This window comes from Meles meles, chromosome 4, assembly GCF_922984935.1.
Source record: "Meles meles chromosome 4, mMelMel3.1 paternal haplotype, whole genome shotgun sequence".
NCBI lineage: Eukaryota > Metazoa > Chordata > Mammalia > Carnivora > Mustelidae > Meles > Meles meles.
Window position 1 is genome coordinate 160,892,497 of NC_060069.1, and position 20,179 is coordinate 160,912,675.

Below are 20,179 nucleotides of genomic sequence, written 5' to 3' on the forward strand. Positions count from 1 at the left end.
CAGACTGTTCATAGACAGTGTCTAGTTGATCAGCTGGACTGCTCACAGATGGGGCATCTACAGGGTCAGCCAGGCTGCTCACGGATAGAGTGTCTACACGGTGAGCCAGCCACCACTGCCCAACGGCGGGGGGAGGGTGGAGTCGGAGGTGGCAGGAGACTTTACCTTGGGAGGCTTCTTTAACACGAGTACACAGTGCGGGGACAACGCTAGATGCTCCGAGACCCTCCAGATCTCGGGAGCCCTTCTGTGGGCAGCTCCCTGGCCCCAGACACCCCGTCACTGTCATGCCTCAGACCGGGACGGTCACTGCCCTCAAAAGCATCACTGAGGACCCGGGGCAGGCCTCCCCCGCGGTCTGGCGGATGGCGGCGTGGCTGCCGGGGTGCCTGGAGGGAGGGTGTCTGCAAGGCGAGGGCGTGACACGCAGAGGCTGGACACCCGTGACGGTGAGACAGGCGGCCGGCGTGGGGACTGCATGGACCAAGGCTGAGGCAGAGCCGTGCACAGTAGGTGGTCTGAGAGTCCCTCTGAATTTCCCATCAGTACCCCGTGACCTCACGATAATGGACGTTTCCAGATCCATGGATCCGTGGTCCCGTCCAGGAAGGACCCCCAGCGCTCCTCTTAGACTATTTCTTGGTTCTCAGCTCCCCGCTGGCACCCTGGTGTGCCCCGGCTCCCCTGTGCTGATGACCGTGCACGCTCTGGGCGTCTCCCACCTCCCACCCAGGGCGGCCCCAGCACCCTTGCTCTTGGGTGGCCCGTGGTCACACCACAGGGGCTAAGCCCACGCTGTCAGGGGCAGGTTCTGGGCCAGGTGTCCCGACCCGGAACAGTGCAGGCTCCACGCAGGGGCACACAGGAGGGCAGCCACCCGAGGCTCTGTGCCGTGGCCCCCGAGACAGACCGCACACACACTGGGTCCCCCCGGAACACCTGCACGACCCGTTCCCTGTCCCTCCCAGCAGCTAGCGGTGCCGCCTGCTCCGTGGGCATCTACACGGCCAGCAGAACTGCTCACAGGCGGGGCGTCTACACCGTCAGCGGGCTACCGTTGCCCACGGAGAGAAGGAGTCGGAGGTGACGGGGCTCCAAGCCCGAAGCCCGGTGTCCCTCTTCCACGGCCTCTTCCGCGGCAGCCTTTCCTGTCCCTTCTGTCACGTCCCTGGGATGACGTGAGCCCCCGAAACCAATCCAGGACGGCTCCCGGGGCAAGACCCTCAGTGCACCCCGTCTGGGAAGCCGCCGTGCCTGCAGGGCAGTGTTCACCGATTCTGGAGCCACGGAAGTCACCCACAAAGCCCTGTCCCCCCAGAATGGGAGAAGGAGGAGCCGTACGCGTCTGTAGGGCGCACACTTTAATTTTGATACCGGGTTGGCTCCGCATATTGGTTGCTGAACACGGGGCCTTTTTACCTAAAAGGGGTCAAACCCCAAAGTTAGGGATTTGCCCTCAGTCCCCCCAGCAGAATAAGAAACAACCTCACTGGTTCAAGGAACCAAGGGGGACCAAAGGAAGCCCAGGGACCCAGGGGCCCTGAGCTAGGAGCGCCCACTCGCCCAAGAGGCCATCCCAGAGTGGCCAGTCCCCCAGGGCACAGGCATCTGGTAACCTGTGGCCTGTCGTCAGAGGGAGCCACGCCCGGAGGAAGCAGTTCAGGGACAGGCGTAAAGGAGAGACGGCGCACACACTCGGTGGGTTTCAGATCACTCTGGAGTTTATTAGACTTTTGTGCGGGGCTGCAGAGCTGGGCACTCCGCACCAGCCAGCGACACGGGGGGTGACTCTCTGCCTGGGTACCGGGATCAAGTGACTTTGCTGTAAGATGGTCTAGTCGGGTCCGGAAGGTCTGAAGTGGGTGAAGTCTGGGCTGCCTGGTAGGAGTTGGGAGAGCAGCTACTTCTGACCGCACGGAGGAGGGGTCCTAGGAGGCCGTGGGCTCAGCAGCAGGTAGGGGTGCCGCAGGGGGCAGGCCTGCAGAGCAGGGTGGGGCAGGAGGGCTGGCAGTCCCCAGAGGACTGGCAGGAGGGAGCCACATACACAACGGGCTTGCAGCTCACGGGCACGCACACAGCTGGCTTACAGCTCACGGGCACGCACACGGCTGGCTTGCAACTCATGGGCACGCACACGGCTGGCTTGCAACTCATGGGCACGCACACGGCTGGCTTGCAACTCATGGGCACACAGCAGGACGTCTGGCAGGAGCTGGGCAGGCAGCAGGACGTCTGGCAGGAGCTGGGCAGGCAGCAGGACGTCTGGCAGGAGCTGGGCAGGCAGCAGGACGTCTGGCAGGGGCTGGGCAGGCAGCAGGACGTCTGGCAGGAGCTGGGCACGCAGCAGGACGTCTGGCAGGAGCTGGGCACGCAGCAGGACGTCTGGCAGGAGCTGGGCACGCAGCAGGCCTGCTGGCAGCCCGTGGAGCAGCTGGTGTGGCACATGGTGGCGTGGGGCTGGAGTGGAGTCAGGCTGGAGGACGGGGCTGGTCTGGAGGCTCCTTCCCAGGCAGCCTTTATACCCGGGCTGTGGCATCCTGGCAACAAGCCACACGGGGGCCTTCCTCCTGGTTGCCTGATTGTTTTCCTCCTCCTCCACGCGTCTCTTCCTGGAGTTTCCTGCTGGAAGCGATTCTGCTCAGGAAATTCTGTGACAGCTGGAGGCTCGGTGTGACCCAGCAGCCCCGTGATTTCTTGACTCACCCCAAGTAGGATGGTGAAGGACCATCGGCTGGGGACAAGGGCCCCCATATCAGGGTGTTCCAGGTCCTCCCCAAGCTCACGTACCCTGTCCTCTGTCCACACGAGCACCATCCTGCTTGCCAGACCAGGGACCCTGTTTTGATACGGAAACTCCATGATCCAGAAGGTCTTCCCAAGGGACCAGAGCCCAGCGGCTGGGCTCCTCACTGGGGACAGCCGTGGCCGTGGCATCCACCATGTCATCCGGTCCCGGCTCTGTGCCAGGTGCCACGTTATCGCTCGTCACTGACTAGTCACCAATCCTTGCCGCCATCCAAGGGGTAGGGGTAGCCCACGTACACAGATGCGTGATTGGATTCCGTGGTGTGTGCGCGTTCTCCACTGCGGCCAAGAAGCAGGAGTTTGAAGCTTAGTTTCACTCTGGGGTCTGCGGTCATTACCATTGCGCCAAATTATGCTGGGGTTTTAGGGATTTTCTGGGACTCTTGGATCTGTAAGTTAGAATTAAAAAAAAAAAAAAAAAAAACCAAAGAAACAAAGCAAACGTGGTGGGGTACCTGGGTGGCTCAGTCAGTTGAGGATCCGACTCTTGATCTCAGCTCGGGTCTTGATCTCAGGGTTGTGAGTTCAAGCCCTGCACTGGGTTCCAAGCTGGGCATGGAGCCTACTTGAAAAAAAAAATGGGGGAATTGCCCATTATTTCTGCTTCAATATCATTCTCTTCTTCTCCGTGGGTTGAAATTGCTTCTTGTTGGACTGCCTGATATTGTCCATAGACCCCCCTTCATGATTCTTTTTGTAAAATTTTTAAATATTTTATTTATTTACTTGACACAGAGAGTACAAGCAGGGGGTGCAGCAGGCAGAAGGAGAGGGAGAAGCAGGCTCCCCGCTGAACAGGGAACGCCATGTGGGGCTCGATCCCAGAATCTCTGGGATCATGACCTGAGCCGAAGGCAGACACTTAACCGACTGAGCCCCCCAGCCGCCACCCCCTTCATGATTCTAATTCTGTTCTCTCTTCCTCCGATTGGGTGATTCCTACCGGTGTGTCTTCACATCAGCAGTCTTTCTTACTGTATCGGCAGGGACCACAATGCCTGGACTCACGCTGTGCGGTCTGCACTTGTCCACCCGCATCTGCTGCCCAGTGCCCGCACCGCAGGATTTCCCACTGTTTCGGGAGCGTGCCCACCTCTGCGCCGGCGTCCTCACGCTCCCATGACTGCTTCTGCTTGGAACCCCGTCCCTCCCCCCGCCCCAACATCCCCCATGTAGTGCCTGCTCAGCGTCGTGCCCACACACAGGTCCCCAAACCACTCGCCAGCACCCCCATTCCTCTCCACCTGCTGAGCCTGTTTTCCTTCCTGGGGCTCAGCCCGCCCTGGCATCATTTCATGCGTTAAGTCTCACGCTCTCGTTTATTCATTGCCCCACGAGGCTCGCGAGGCTAGGAGGTCTCTGTAGCCAGCACACAAGATACACTTGTTGCGTGATCAAATCAACGATTGTCTAGATTACTGGAAGGCAGAAGTTGGTCAACGTTCTATAAAGGAAAGAGAGTAAGTATTTCAGGCTTTGCAGGGACATAGTCTCTCTCACAACCGCTCCACATTATAGTGCAAGCCCCAGACAGCGAGTAAGCAAATGAGCGTGGCTGTTTCCAATAAAGCTTTATTTATAAAACAAGGAGAGGGCCAGATTTGTCCCACAGACTGCCCTGCTTCCCAGTTTGCAGATCCCCAGTTTAATGTTTTCCTGTGCACAATAGAAGCTCAAGAAGCATTAATTACTCTCTCAAAGTCACCACTGACGGGTGTGAGACAAAAAGGAATAAAGGATGCGATACCGAGTGGGGACAGCAGTGCTGTGTGCACAGTACTGGTCTTGAGAAACAGCACGAGCCCCACATACAGCCAAACCAGAACATCCTGTTTACAGAAGAAGGAATTGGCCTCTCAGCCAAACTCACTACAGTGGAGCAAAACACAGGGGAGCGCACCCCACGACAAGACGTTGGGGAAACAACTATGAGGAAGTCAACAGCTGTGCTTCTGTGTTGCCAGGACGCCTACTGCCCGGGTATAAAGGCCGCCCAGGGCAGGAGCCTCCAGACCTCACCGCCCTCCTCCCTGACTCCACTCCAGCCCCACGCCACCATGTGCCACACCAGCTGCTCCGCGGGCTGCCAGCCAGCCTCCTGCACCCCCGGCTCCTGCCAGACGTCCTGCTACGTGCCCGTGAGCTGCCAGCCCGCTGTGTCTGTGCCCGTGAGCTGCAAGCCCGCCGTGTACGTCGTCCCCTCCAGCCAGTCCTCCGTGTGTGTGCCCGTGAGCTGCAAGCCCCTCGTGTTCATGGCCTCCTCCTGCCAGTCCTCCGGGGGCTGCCAGCCCTCCCGCCCCACCCTGCTCTACAGACCCGTCTCCTGTAGCACCCCGTCCTGCTTCTGATCGGGATCCCCCCACCCCCAGCTGCTCCCAGGGCACAGGGGGCCACACCTGCAACCCTCCTGGAGCAAGTCTTCAGCAGCCTCTGGGTTCTGCACAGGCAAATGAAGAACATGCCCAGCGGGCCCTGGGAAGGCCACGGCGAGGATGTGGCAGGATGACCCGGATCCCTCTGTGACCCAGCGTTTCCCCTTTGGGAGGCCTAGTTTCCGGGGTTCTCTGTCTCCAGCGGGGAACCAGCCCTCTGTGAGCCAAATAAACCATGCTTTCCTAATGCAGCTTGTCCCTGGTTTATCTTCATGCATTTCCAAGTTCTTTTCTCGAAGATGTATACAGCCATGAACAGAGCAGCCCCTCCTCAAAGAGCCCTCCCTCCAACAGCTCAGGTGGAGGTGACTCAGATAGTCTGTGGAGGGTGCAGGGGGAAGGTCCCATTCCCACATCCACCACCTGAAACTCACCTAGTAGATGGGGAAGGGCAGTGGAAAAACTACCCCACGGAATAGGGGACAGGAATCGGAGCATGACCACAGGGAGGGCAGGGAAAGCTCGCATAAACCCACCCCAACTACAGAGTGAAGTCTGGCCATTGCAGGGAAGAGTGGTAGGAAGGGAGAAAGCCTCCCCTCCAAGACCCAGGCGCACAGGGCTCGCTCAAGACTGACCTTGGACTAGGACAATGGAGCCCTCCTGGCCCCCACTCAGCCCGGCTGGTACAGCTGCAGGAGCAACAGCAGTCACGGGGTGGGAGCAGGGGTTGGGAGGAGGCAGTCATGTTGAGAGGTCCCCTCCGTGGGCCAGGCACGCAGGGACCACTGAAAACTAAGGGCAGAGCGGGAATGCTGTGCCTCCAGTCCTTGCCCTAAGCACCTGGCACCAGAAGCCCACCATCAAGGAATCCAAAGTCTTAGGTACCTTGAAGGTCATCGCAATAATGACAAAACCCAAACCAAGGTCAGCATCTGAGCAGGTTGATCCAAACTTCCCCCCACCACACAGATGACCTGACAGAAGAGACACACCCATTTCCCAGAGGAAACACTTTTTATGTCCATTTCAACTACTACATGATATCTGGTTTCAAAAAAAAAATTAGAAGACATACAAAAATGCAAGGAAAAAAGATCAATCTATTTTCAAGGGACAAAGCAATCAACACAACTGGACTCAGAAATGACCCAGATGCTAGAGCTATCAGACAGAAACAGCAAAATAACTACGACGAGTGAAATAAGTCAGACAGAGAAGAGCAAATACAGTTGAGCCTTGAACGATGTGGGGTTGGAGCACTGACCCCCTGCAAGTCAAAAATTCACATATATCTTTTGACTCATGGACAAAGACAATGGAAAGATGTCTTTAAGATACTAAAAGAAAGATCTGTCAACCGTATGAAGGTTTTAAGAAAGCATCTTTAAAAATTAAAGTGAGGGGAACCTGGGTGTCTCAGTCTATTAAGCGTCTGTCTTCAGCTCAGGTCATGATCCCGGGGTCTTGGGATCGAGCCCCGTGTTGGGCTCCTTGCTCAGCAGGGAGTCTGCTTCTCCTTCTCCCTCTCCCCGCCTCCAAGCTTGTGCTCTCTTGCTCATTCTCTTTCTCTCTCAAATAAATAAAATCTTAAAAAAAATAAAAATTGAAGTGAAATAGACACTTGCTCAGATAAACGAAAACTGAGAGAGTTTAACCACAGACACGCACTATCAGAAATATTCAGAAAATTTCAAGCCAGTGATTGGGAGAGCAGAGAGAAGCCTGATGTACACAATGGAAAAAACGGCTCTAGAAATGATTCTAGAGAGAAGCTCAATATAAAAAGCTTTACAATATAATGGCTGTCTAGAGCAGGCACCGTCCCAGTGCACTGGGGCTTCTTCACATGTGTAGAAGTGAAGGAGACAACACCCCCTCAGACGATGTGGTACGGAAGTACATTGCTGCGGAGTCCCGACACTACAGACGGGAGGGTAATAGCATTCGGAGGTAGGTCGTGTTCTATTAAAGGTGTAAATTATAAACTTTTGACCAACACACTCCAAAAAGATGTAGTCAAAAGTAGATGAGACCAAAGTAGAGATGAAATGGGAAAATTAAAAATACTAAACCTGAAAAGAAGAGAAAGAAAAAAGAACAGTCAGTCCAAATAGAATACAACCTGCAAGATGATATTTTACATTTAACTATATCAGCAACTTCCATTAAACGTAAAAGGTCTAAACATCAAAATCAAAAGCAGAGGTATTTAAATTGGATAAGAAGGTAAGACCAACTATCTACCAGAAATCCCACTTTAAATATAAAACCATAGTTAATTATCTCATATATATGTGTTTCTATATACATTTATTACTACATATGTGTTAAGCATGATGTGTATGCTTATGTATACATATATAATATATGCATAAGATACTCAAATGTATTGCTGGTATTATCATTTTGAACAAATCATTATGCCAAATCAATTAAAAATAAGGAAAACAAAAGTCGTTATTTTACTTCCACTTACTCCTTCTTCTTCGTGCTTCCTTCCCTTATGCAGACCGAAGTTTCAGACTTACATTACTTTCCTTTTCTTAAGGACCTTCTTGCAAAGCAGGTTTACTGGTAAAAATTCCCTCAATACTTATTTGTCTCAGAAAGTCTTTATTTTCCCTCCACTCTTGAAGGATAATTTTTCAGGGTATAGGATTCTTGGGTGATGGGTTTTTTTTCCCTCTCAACACTTTAAATATTTCACTCTGCTCTCTGAGAAGCTGCTGTAACTCTTGTCTGTGGCCGTGTGCAGGTGAGCTCGTTTCCCTTTGGCTGCGGTCAGGACTCACTTGGTCTCTGATTTTCCGCAGTTTGGACACGGCGTGCGCAGGTGTGGTTGAGTTTTACACTCATGCTGCTTGCGTTCTCCAAGCCCCTGCATTTCACTGTCCGACGGTGGTTGAGGGAATTCTCAGCCACTCTTGCTTCAAGGATGTCTGCTGCTTTCCCTCTCGCTTCTCTCCTGCTGTTCCCACACACCTTCCGTGGCATCCCACGGTCCTGGGGTGTTCTGTTCTGGTTTATCATCTTTGGTCCCTCTGCCTTGCGGGTTTTCGGGTTTCTGTTGGTGTGTTCTCCAGCGCAGAGACGCTTTCTCACCATGTGCGGTCCACTGGGAAGCCCATCCAAGGCAGTCTTCATCTCTGTATAGTGTTTTTGACTCTAGACTTCCTTTATGGTTCTTTCTGAGGATTTCCGTCTCTGTGTCTGCCCATCTGTCCTTGCACGCTGTCTGCTTTGCCCATCAGAGCTCCAGCACATGGTCAGGGCTGCTCTGAATCCCCGGCTGATGGTCCCGACACGTCGGCCACGTCTGGGTCTGGTGCGCGCTTGAGCTGCACGCGTGTTCTTTAGCCTTTTTTACGGAGAATCACAGCTTGCTGGGGCTGGAGCCAAGGGCAGGGAAACCCGGACGGAACTCACAACTTGCTGGATGCTCGGCATAGACAAGCCTGAGAGATTAAAAACTTCAAGGGACCCAGCATGGGGGGAGTCTCCTGCACTTTTGTGAGTTTTACCTCCTAGAACTCTTGGTGGTGGAGGAAGAACCCCTCATGCTTCTGGCGGGGCGAGCGGTAAAGGGACCGCCTTAAAACATAGCAGAGCATTCTTAACAAGTCTCCCTTAGGAACAACTATTAACCAGAGCTTTAGCAACGAGGGATTTGTCAGCCTAACTGACCCACAGGAAGGGAAATACCCAGCTTGGCCCCTCTAGCTGTCCTGTCTCATGTAAAGGGGGGAAGACTAAGAAACTCTCGAGAAGGCACAGGCTCACTGGAGGGCTTGGCCCTGATCACAGGACTGCAGAATGCGTCCCTCCCCCAGCGCCTCCCCACCACGGTACAAAGGTTATTTCCGGCAGCTCCTTCCACGCAGTCCTTCTACCCGGTCTCTATCACCAGCACGGGGGGCGCATGAGTGCCGGAGCCATGGGGCGAGGAGAGAAGGCTATGCTCCTTCCTGAGACCCAGCTAGCTACCTGCGGTTGCTGGGTACCCTGCCTTCCAGATATAGAAGCCAGTTGAAGGCCAGTTTGGAGGTGACATCTCATGAGAAGGGAGCACCGTCCTCCAGAGCACCGTTAGGCACCCCACATCAGTGGCCATGATACGGTATTGAGTCCACGACAGGTGGAAAGCATGAGTCTGGAAACCAAGGGATGGAAACGAGGAAGGTCCCTATTTACCATTTTGCCCCACAGCCCGCTCGGGGAATTTGCGTGTACCGACCCCCACCACTGTGAGCTCTACGCGTTTATAGATCCTGGTTCCCGAAGGAGGACTGTTCCCGAAGGGGAGACAACAGGAATCCCATTGAAGTAAGTATTAGTTTCCATGGTTTATAGGTTCGTGTTTCAAACTCATGTAAATGCTCCCAGTACCTGCATTACACAAAGAGGAGAGGTAGGGGTCTGTCCACACGTGGTTCTGTGAGGTGCTTATCCTTCGGTTTGCTCCCTGCATAAAACATCAAGGACTTCCTCCACGCCCACATGTATACATCTACCCTGGGTTTTTTTAGTGCCCGTGTAGCTTTCCTCAACAGAAGTGCTGAAATAACATTATTCCTCTCCTAACGGTCTTCATGCCCTCCCTTCTGCTGTGGCTGTTGCTGTCACAAACGATGTGATCGTAAGCGTGTGCAAGGGCTTCTGTTGGGGCTGATTCCTGGCAGAAATATCCACTTTTTAAAAGAAGAGGCCGTTTGCTGTGAAAAGACCGGCTGCCCCAGGCTGCAGTCAGAGCCCAGTGGAGCAGGCATCTACCACCAGCCCCATCCCCACTGTGACCTCCGGCACCGCCCCGGCTCGGGGGACTCTTGGAGATAATGGATGAATTGACTGTAGACGTTTCCAGAAAGACTGCCGTACCACCCCTCCCCGCGGACAGCCGCCGCAAACACCTGACCGTTTGGAACCTGCAGTCACTGAACCCCGGGACTGCCAGCCGCCCCTTGGCTGAGCAGCGCCTCCCACACTGGTGTCTGGTAAACACACAGAGCCCAGGGGCCCCCAGGCTGGCGCTGCGGCAGTCCCGCGGTCACCGGTCCTTGGGCTAGGCAGCCGATGACAGACAGCGGGCCGGCAGGGTGCCCCCCAGGGAGCGCACTCCGTAACACACACCAGCCGCACCCAGGCGCTCCGAGATCCCCGCCGCTGAAGGCAGGGCTCTGCAGGGGAGAAGACAAGGCTGCCCCTTTAGTGGGTGGCCTCGAGAGAGGCTCCTGTCTCTTGTCCCTTTCCAGCGGGCGGTGGGGCTGACCTGGAATCAGGCTTCCCTCCTGGTATCTCCTCCAACCTGTTTTGTCCATCTCTGGTGAAGGAGGCGCTGCCTGGCAACCGGAGAAGGGCGATGACGTCCTTGGACTGTGCGGTCCCGCTCCCCTGACACCTGACCCTGCCTGATCATTAGCGCAGACGGCGGAGGCCACAGCTCTCCTTAAAGGAAAATGAGTTCTCTAAAGTCACCGAGGGGCAGAAAGGGGGCTTTGGGAAAATCTTGCGGGGGTGGGGGGGAGGACCCTCCCCCAGCAGGTGCCAGATTTTTCTGTTCTCAGAAAGAAACTTTCTTCCCAAACTGGCAGGATTCCTTGCACGAGCAGACAATAGGTGTTAAGAAAACTGTTTGAAATATGATCCGTTCCATTTACTTTCTAATCTGTAAAGCCGCAACGCAAACGAGAGACGTGCTCTATAAGTGCGAATGAAACAAGGCTGGCAACCAGCTGTGACAGGCCACTCACCCCCCCCCCCCCCCGCCCCCCGCAACTCCTTCCATAAGAACCTGTTAATAATTTACAACTTAACTGAGAGTTACTGTTGACACAGGGGGGAAGGGCTTTTCAAAGAACCGCTTGGATCACCAGGCAAATAATCCTAGATAAGCATTTGCTTACCCGGAGACTCAAGTTATCTTGGAAACTTTACGGTATGCCCTTGGGAAAGTTCGTCTGACTGCTTCCTTCTCACGGCGACCTGGCACCAAAAAAAAAAAACCTAAACTAAAAACAAAAAACCCAAAACAACAAAAACCAAGAAGAAACCCCCACTGGTTCACACAAGGGAGACAGGGTGCTTTCAAAAAGTCCTGGTCCCAGACTCAAGAGCGAGCGAGCGCTATCTTTGCTCAGTGCCGCACAAGCCTCAGGGATCCCTAACGTCCTGCAGCTCAAAATCCCTAGAAAAAGGACAGAGAAAAGAAGTCATCCCACATTCCCACTCCCTAGAGAACCACTGTTCAGACTCTGGTATATTTAAAAAAAAAAAAAATCCTTTCTCTGTGTTGTGTGTGGTGTGTATTGTGGTGGGGAGGAGTTTGTGCTTCTTCAAAGTTCTTTTTATTTATTTTTTAATTTTTTTATTTATTTCACAGAGAGAGAGAGCACAAGCAGGGGGAGTGGCAGGCAGAGGGAGAAGCAGGCTCCTCGCTGAGCAGAGAACCCTACGTGGGACTCAATCCCAGGACCCTGGACCCCTGACCTGAGCAGAAGGCAGATGCTTCACAGACCGACCAACCCAGGCGCCCCTCTTACAACGTTCTAGTCATGCTGTTGGTTTCCCATTTTTTTTTCACAAGCCTTGCTTGCGATAGGGACCGAAGAGTCAAAGGGTTCGCTAGGCTGGCGGTCACCCCCAAGTGTGGGCTGTTGATATCGTTTGTGTGATTAAGATGATCTGCTCGATTGAAATAGGGAGGGAGCCTAACGCATGATGAACGGAGACAGACCCACGCTTCGGAGGTGGGACATCTCTCCAGCACCGCAAAAACCCCGAGGAGGAGGGTTTGGCCTTGGGATAAGATCTCAGCTCACGACTGCTCTCCCCAGATCTCAGGCTGGTGTTTCTGATCATTTCTGTGACGTTCTAAGAGGATGGGAAGGTGTGATTTTTAACTTTTGCAATCAAATGGCTGAAACCCCAGGGACGGACTCAGATCCCACGAGCAGCTCATGTGGCCTCCTTGTTTTCTCCGCGGAGACCTCGCTTCCCTTCCCGGTGAGATCCTGGCCTTGCCTTCCTGCTGCTTCTTGGAGTTCACAGCAAGGAGCTCCTGACCAGCCGCTGGGACACCCCAAGCCAACAAAGAACGAGCCGCAGCCTCCCTCACCAAGTGCTGTCGGCCGGCGGGGCTGTTAGGCTTTCTGTCCCAAGAGGATATGCTGGGAAGCTGAACTCCTGGTGTCCTTGAAAGTGACCTCATTTGGAAATAGGGTCTTTGTGGAGGAGGTCACAGTGGGTTAGGGCCAGTCCATAGGATGCACCCGCGAGAAGAGAGCAGTTTGGACAGAGATGCGGAGAAAAGCCGTGTGAAGAGGGGGACAGGGACGGGAGCGAGGCAGCTGCAAGCTAAGGGACACTGGGGGCTGCTGGCGGCCACCAGGGGCTGGAAGAGGCATGGAAGGCTTCTCCCCTACAGGCTTCAGAGGGCGCACGGTCCTGGGGCCGCCTTGGTCCAGGCCTTCTGGCCTCCAGAGCTGTGGGACAATAAATGTCCGCTGTTCTGAGCCCTCTGATGTGTGCGTCACACCCAGGACGCTGACAGAGACGGCGAAGAAGAGAAAGGACGGGACAGGATCTGGCCCGTGGGACCCCAGACCCCTGCCCGCTGGGCCAGCCGGTGCCTCCAGGAGTGCCACAGGTGGGGGAGGGGCTCTGCAGCATCCTTCCTCCCAAACCTCAGCGTGGGGCGCCCTGAGCCAGGGTAGCTGGATCTCAGGGTTCTGACTCTCTGCCATGGGCCCCAGGGGCCTGTGCTGGGGTGGACATGAGCAGAACAACTCCCAGACAGGGACACCTGGGGGGCTCATTCAGTTAAATGTCTGCCTTTGGCTCAGGTCATGATCCTGGGGTCCCGGGATTGACCCCCCAGCAGTTCTCCCTCTATAACAACCCTCCTCACCCCGGTCATGTGCTCTCTCTCGATCTCTCTGTCTGAAATAAATAAATAGAATCTTTAAAAAAAAAAAAAAGGTCAATTCCCATTCGAGCAGCTTTGCTGGAGGAACACGCGGCAGCCTGGGAGGGAGTGGCCCGTGCCAGGGCGGCTGGCCTGGCGGGCACCGTGAGCCATGCAGGGCACCCCCCCCCCATGGCCATGTCCTCAGGCCCTGGCTGACCTGCATTCCTGGGCCAGGGCCAGAACCATAGCCTGGACAGCAGGACCCAGCTCAAGAGGCAAAGGCCCCGAAATCACAGTCCTGATAGGATTCAAACACGGTGACGCTCGGGGGTCACACTGGGTTCTCTTGCGCAGGCAGCTGAACGCACAGCACCCCGGGAGGGCAGCCACGGACTCTCTCTGCCTTTGCTCGCTCTGGGCGGTGGTGGGCGTGCTGGAGGTCTCGATGCCCCACGGAGTACGCGGGGGGCGGGTGTCAAGGTCATCTGTGGACCCCAGCACCCGTCCTCACCTCCCACAATCCACACCCGCTCCCCCGTGGGTGTCGATGGGCCCAAGGTGGCCACCTGGAGCAGGGAGGCAGAGGTCCGAGGGGCCAGAACGCAGCGGCACCGCCAAGGGCCGCCCACCACCCTGCAGTCACCGTCTGTGGAAGGCTGGACGGTGACCCCCCAAGGTACCCAGGTCTTAGTTCCTGGAACCTCTGAATGTGGCCTGAGAAGAGGAAAAAGGACCTTGCAGGTGCGATCAAGTTAAAGGTCTTGAGGGGCGCCTGGGTGGCTCAGTGGGTTAAGCCTCTGCCTTCCGCCCAGGTCATGATCTCAGGGTCCTGGGATCGAGCCCCGCATCGGGCTCTCTGCTCAGCGGGGAGCCTGCTTCCTCCTCTCTCTCTGCCTGCCTCTCTGCCTAGTTGTGATTTCTCTCTGTCAAATAAATAAAATATTAAAACAAAAAAAAGTTAAAGGTCTTGCGATGGGGAGGAGATTGTCCTGGATTATCCAGATAAGCCCTAAGGGCCATTGCACTGTCCTTCTGAAAGAAAGGCAGTGGGAGGTGTCTCACACACACACACACACACACACACACACACACACACACACCCCAGGACATGGGGGGGTAGGTCATGTGACCATGGGGATGGAGATTAGAGCGAGGCAGCCTCCAGCCAGAAATTTCCGGTAGCCACCAGAAGCCGCAGGAGGCCAGGAACAGCGTGTCCCCTCGCCAACCCCGCGACACTGAGCTTGGACGTGTGGTCCCCGGAACCCAGAAAGAACCCATTTCTGGGGCTTCCAGCCACCTGTCTGCGGTACCTTCCTCTCTGGCTCTGGGGAGCTCAGCGCCCCCCTCCGCAGCTGCCAGGCCAGGACACCACGCTCCACACACGGAGCCCTACCAGAGGTGCACCCCAGAAAACGCCTCTAGGTGGGACACGGCCAAGGCCAGCCTCGGGTTCCCTGACCCCATGCACTGTCTGGTTGCTCCCTCGTGTTGAGCCGGAGCGGTCGGACTTCTCAGGGGATCTTCATCCATCCGTCTCATGCAGGCCCCTCAGCGTCTAACAGTGGAAAGAAGGGTCAGCTGGCGTCACTGATCTGGGGCCCGTGGACGGGTGGTGGCGTTCACGTTCCTGGAAGTGACCATCCGGGCTCTGGCAGTGGGGCTGCTCTGGCCAAGGGGAGGGCCGGACCCCCCATAGGGTTAGCATCTTTCCTCCCTGTCCTGGTGCACTTCTTGGTCTCGCCTTCATGGCTCGTCAGGCCCGTGGGCCGAGGAGCCCAGCCAGAAGCGGCCTCGTGGTGACGAGGACGGTTGGGATGTCGTCACAGTAGCTCAGTCGCCATTTGGCGTTTTGTCACCTGAAAACCCAGGATGCGGGTCCTTTGGCCAAGAGGAGAGCAACAGGGTGTGGTTAGGGACGTCACGGCACCGTTTCCCACGGTCTCAGGTTCCAGAACGTGCTGTATAATTAGCAGCCTGAGGACATGTTTTGCTGCCTCATCCCAGCACCCAAATCCTGCTGCTGAGTCAGGGGAGCCCAGCCTCGGCGTCCGGCATGTCCCCAGGGAGAACGTCCCTCATCCAAGTGATCAGGCTGCAGTCTTTCGCCTCCTTCACAATTGTGCCGGGTGCCTCCTCCTCCAGGAAGCCTGCCTTGAGTAAATCCGTCAGCCCTAGGAAAGGCGGAGATCAGAACGCAGTAAGACTGAACCCATGTAGCCAAGATGATCGGGGTCGGCACTGGGCCTCGCCCCTCATGAATCGTCGTGGGGAGGTCCCTCGCCCTCTCAGTCTCTGTGTTATCAGATGATTTTGGGGGGTGCCAAGGGGCTGGGCCTCCGTAGCTGGGGGTCTGTCACGTGAGGCGCTGAGCCAGGGGCAGGCCTGTAATTAGCACACGGGGGGGGGTCCCCGCTGCGGCTGCCGCTTCTGGTCGGTTCCACCCTACTGCTCGGTGCTGGGCGGCAGCAGGCTCCGGGCAGGGCGGCCCTCTGTGATGTGGCCTCGGGGTGTTCCCGTCCTGCACCCCCCTCTCCCCCCCTGGGTGGGGGCTGGTCCTAGTGACTCGCTTCTAACGAGCCGAACCCAAGAGCGCTGGAGCCTTGCGTCCACAGTTAGGTTTCAGGACGGACTTGCAGCTGGTGCGACGCCTTCTCCACTGTCTTCCGCGCCTGCACGCCCCAGTGCAGCCCCGCTGGAGAGGCCGGAGCCCCCGTGCCGGGACCTGGGGGAAGCCTCAGACCAGCAGCCCAGCTTCGGGGAGCCCAATCCCGCTGACACCTGCCGAGTGTGTGCACAGGCCGACACGCCGGGGGGAACCCTGTGGTCTGGCTGGCCTTGCCGCAACCCTGGGAGGGGCCCTGGAGACCAGCGCTCTGCCAAGCTCCTCCCGGACGCCTGACCCACAGACACGGTGAGATAATGAATGTTCTGAGCACCCTGGGTCAGTCTGTTCTGCAGCGAGAGCTCCCGCGTAGAGCCGCCCTCGTCGTGTAGAGCCGTGTGTGCCGTCGACAAAAGCATCTCGTCAGGTCACTCCGTGCTCATTAGCCCCGGCCACGTACAAGGCCCAGGTGGGGACCCACAGACGAAAACAAGAGCCGGTCCTGCTCTTTGGAGAACGCCCCACAGTGTCTGCTCTAGAAGGGATGACGGGGACCCCACAAAGAACCGCAAGGTCCCGTGTCTGCCGGGAGGGGCCAGCAACCTTGGGGACAGAGCTGAGGGCGGGAATGGTGCTCAGCTGGACAGCTCGGGACACACAGGGTTGTGCCTCTTGTCCCTGAAGCAGGTCTCCCCCTATATAGCTGCTTCCCAAGACCCTCCAAGTGGGGACCTCCCTAGAGGGGTAAGCCCTGGCTTAGGGGGTCCCCAGGGCCCTGGCCAGTTTCCATCTGATGGATCCGTGCCTGGTGCCCTGCAGCCGTAGGGTGGCCGAGCTTTCTCTCGCTCTCAGGGTCTCTGCTGAGCCCAGAATTCAGCAACGTAAGGCAGATGAACAGGAGGAAAGCACACACTCATTTATTTATTTTTTATTCTTTCTAAAGATTTTATTTATTTAAGAGAGACGCACAAAGACAGCCACAGAGAGCGCGAGTGAGGACAAGGGAGCACAAGCTGGGAGGAGAGGGAGACGCGAGCTCCCTGAGCAGGGAGCCCGATGCGGGACTCGATCCCAGGACCCGGGATCGTGACCTGAGCCGAAGGCAGATGCCTCACCGGATGAGCCCCCCAGACGCCCAAACGCAAGTTAATGCGAGTTTCATGGGGCAGGAGCCTTCATGAGGAAATGAAGACCCAGAGAAGGGGTGACGCCCACACGCATCTGTAGCCGTTAGTTGAGCCAGGAGGCGAGCGTGAACACCACTACCCTATACCGGGAGGGGCAGGGAGGCCCGAGTTTCACGAGCTGTTTTCAAGTACCTTGAGCTCGAAATAATCCGTGTGTCCCAGCGGCAGTTTGGGGGGCCATATCTCGCCACCGATCACAGCGGGGTTTACTAGGAACCTCATCCTGGTTTCGGCGAGCCCCATAGCTGCCCAGAGGTCAGGCCTGTGCTCAATGCACCAGACTGGAGATTCTCGGGTGTGCAAAAGCCCAGTCGGACTACCTCCTCCGCACTCCCCCCAGAGTCCCGATAACCCTTTTGTCAAATAAGAGAAGACAGCCCTCCCGGCTCAAGGTCAGCTGGTGAGAGGTGGATGGAGGGACGGTGGGCAGGTGTTCCTGCCCCCCACCCCAGCTCCACGCTGGCTGCCCCGGCTCAGACCCGGCGTCTCGTTGTTGGCCCATCAAACACCCACCAAGCCCCCAGGGGATGGCATGGAGTCGCTGAATGTTTGAAGAAAGAAAATCCTGGTTTCCGGGCCACGGCTGTCACTACTCACCCACGAGGGTGCCTAGGGCGAGGCCCCGACCCACCGGGCGGCATCAGCAGCTCCCGAATGAGGACGGCTCCCGGTGACGCTGCCGGACCCCTGCCGGAGACAGAGAAAGCACAGGCACATCAAAGCCATCTTTGGCCCTACGTTCCCTCGCTGAAGGTCCACGTGCCTGGGAAGACGTCAGGTGCCCCGTCGCCAGGTGCCCCGTCGCCAGCCCCTGACTGCCCCAAAGCGGTTCCTGCCCCCTGTCCTTCCCACCAAGGAAGGGAGAGGAAGGAGGGTCAGGCACTCATAAGCCTCCCAACCTCTCCCCACTGAGCTGAGCGGTCAGAGGGCGACGTCCTGGGCTGGAGTCCCAGCTCTGTCACTACTGGCTGTGTGACCTGGGACAAGTCTCTTGACCTCTCTGTGCCTCCCTTTCCTACTCACAGGGCTGTTGGGAAGGTGAAGTGAGCTGTTACGTGTCGTCTTAAAACAGCGTCCAGCAGCTGAAAGCATCCTGTGGGCTAGGTTAGGGTCAAGGTTAGGGTTAGGGTTAGGGTTAGGGTTAGGGTTAGGGTTAGGGCTGCCCTGTGCACTGGTTCCTTTACCCCAAGAACCACTTTCCCTTCTCCCCACTCGTCGCCTTCCCCTCTGCCTCCAGACTCAGACAAGTCTCTCTGCCGCTCTGTCTTCTCTTTCCCCAGCTCTCCTCCCCGCTAATTCTCTCTCCCTCTTTTTTTTAAATTTAATTTTTTTTCAGTGTTCCAAGATTCATAGTTTATGCACCACACGTGCCCTCCATAATACCCACCACCAGGCTCACCCAACTCCCCACCTCACACTCCTCCAAAACCCTCAGTTTGTTCCCCAGAGCCCACAGTCTCTCATGGTTCGTCTCCCCCTCCGATTTCCCTCAACTCCCTTCTCCTCTCCATCTCCCATGTCCTCCGTGTTATTCCTGATGCTCCACAAATAAGCGAAACCATATGATAATTGACTTTCTCTGCTTGACTTATTTCACTCAGCATCGTCCCCTCCAGTCCCGTCCACGTTGATACCAAAGTTGGGTATTAATCCTTTCTGATTCTCTCCCTCTTTTTAAGTCCTGTTTGTGACCCTAGGGTGACTTCAGGGGTTTTCACTTGGCATCAAAAGCCTCAGAGTTCCACGACCCCAACTGTTGGGCTTCGGGTCCAGGCACATCTGCTTGCCACGCCCTCGAGTGCCCTGAGACCCCGTGTGCAGGGACGGGGCAGGTCCGTGGGACGGATGGTGGACTCCCATGCCAGCTTCCTTTCCAGTGAGATGCACGAGGAGCCCCTCCCAAGCCACAGGGTCACCTGTGTCAGAAGTGAGCAGAGTCTCCAACGCGTGTCACTGTAGTGGGGGGGCACGAAATAGTGTCTGATGCCTCCCCAGGGTAGCATGCCTTGAGCGAGCAATAAAACAGTGGTTTCACAACAAAGCTTTGTTGAAAACTTACACATATTTCACGATGGCCCCCAAACCAAAAGCTATACACCGTCCGGCTTTCGGGGCGGCGTGAGGGGCGGGGAGCTAGAGCACCAGCCCTCCCCGGTGCCCCCAACTGGGGCCGCCCACTGGAGGTCCCCCGCCTCCTTGAACTGAGCCTGCAGCACAGGGGAGGCGCGGGGATGGTGCGGGGAACACACTACCCGGGGAATGAAGCGGGACCCGAAACCTCACGCTTTCATCTCAGGTGCTAACACGAAGCACGCTTCCTGCCTCAGCCCCGATACCGCAGACCCGAGCCTGTGCACAACAGACGGGCGTCCCTCCCGCTTCTGCAGGTGCCGCGTGGCTGGGGGCAGGTCCTCCTCCCACCACGTCCACCAGGGGAAGGGACCAAGGACCTCTCCGGGGTCTCTTTCATAAGGAAGGACCCCGACTCCTTGCCTGAGGCCCCCCTCCTCACCCAAGCCCCTCCCAAGCGCCCGCCTCCTAGTACCGCACCAAGGTACTAGGGTCGTCAGGATTTCAAGATTTGAATTTGGGAGGCACACAAACATTCAGACCGTAGCACTTACCTCCGGAAAACACTGGAAAGACACCAACATGTTACAGAGGATTCTTTTTTTTTCCTGGATGGTGAGATCACAGATGGCTTTAAGCTTTTGGTTTTTTCCTTGGAATTTTCAAAAAACAAAATCTGGTGTGAGCGCGTATTCATTTGTATTGAGAACAGACCGTAATAGTACAGCCGCCTTGCGGCGATAACAGTGGCTGAAGGGGGGCGGTGAGTGGGGTCCATGGCAGGGGCCCTAGAGCTGGGGAGGGGGCAGGGGTGCTCACTCGGGGACGGATGGACTGTCCCCTTGGGCACACTGTGGAGGAGTGGGTGCAGGAGGACCATCAGAAGAACAGGATGGCCGGGATTCCTGGGGTGCTGGTGGGACCAGCCGGGTGCATTGCCGGGTTGCATTTCGCCATGAGGACTCTCCTGAGTGTCCTGAGTCCCCTGCAGGGACAGTCTCTGTGCACCGTCAGAGCTGCAGCCCCCTTTAAGGACCCACAGAACGAGCGTGGTGACCCTGGATTCAAGCACCGGGTCGCAGCATCCGGGGAATTCTGACTCTGTCACCTGTCTCCTTCCAGGCTCTGGCAGGGAGGGGGCGGGAGAGAAAGGGACAGATGTAGGGAAGGGTCATGGCCAAGCCGAAGTCAAGCTCGTGGCAGCATCTGGAAATAGGGTTTTGTGGATCCTCAA

At 56.5% G+C, this 20,179-nt stretch overlaps 2 protein-coding genes across 2 annotated transcripts; one reads left to right on the plus strand and one right to left on the minus strand.

Moving 5' to 3' along the window:
• Positions 1–1,944: 1,944 nt before the first annotated feature.
• Positions 1,945–2,445, minus strand: LOC123940878 (keratin-associated protein 12-1-like). Its single transcript, XM_046003822.1, has 2 exons — positions 2,346–2,445; positions 1,945–2,138 (listed from the first exon to the last, which is right to left on the minus strand). The coding sequence occupies exons 1-2, from the start codon at positions 2,443–2,445 to the stop codon at positions 1,945–1,947; spliced, it is 294 nt and encodes a 97-aa protein (XP_045859778.1).
• A 2,417-nt stretch (positions 2,446–4,862) lies between these two features.
• LOC123939593 (keratin-associated protein 12-1-like) lies at positions 4,863–5,153 on the plus strand. Its single transcript, XM_046001293.1, has one exon. It carries the CDS (start codon positions 4,863–4,865, stop codon positions 5,151–5,153), a length of 291 nt encoding a protein of 96 aa, XP_045857249.1.
• Positions 5,154–20,179: the final 15,026 nt, after the last annotated feature.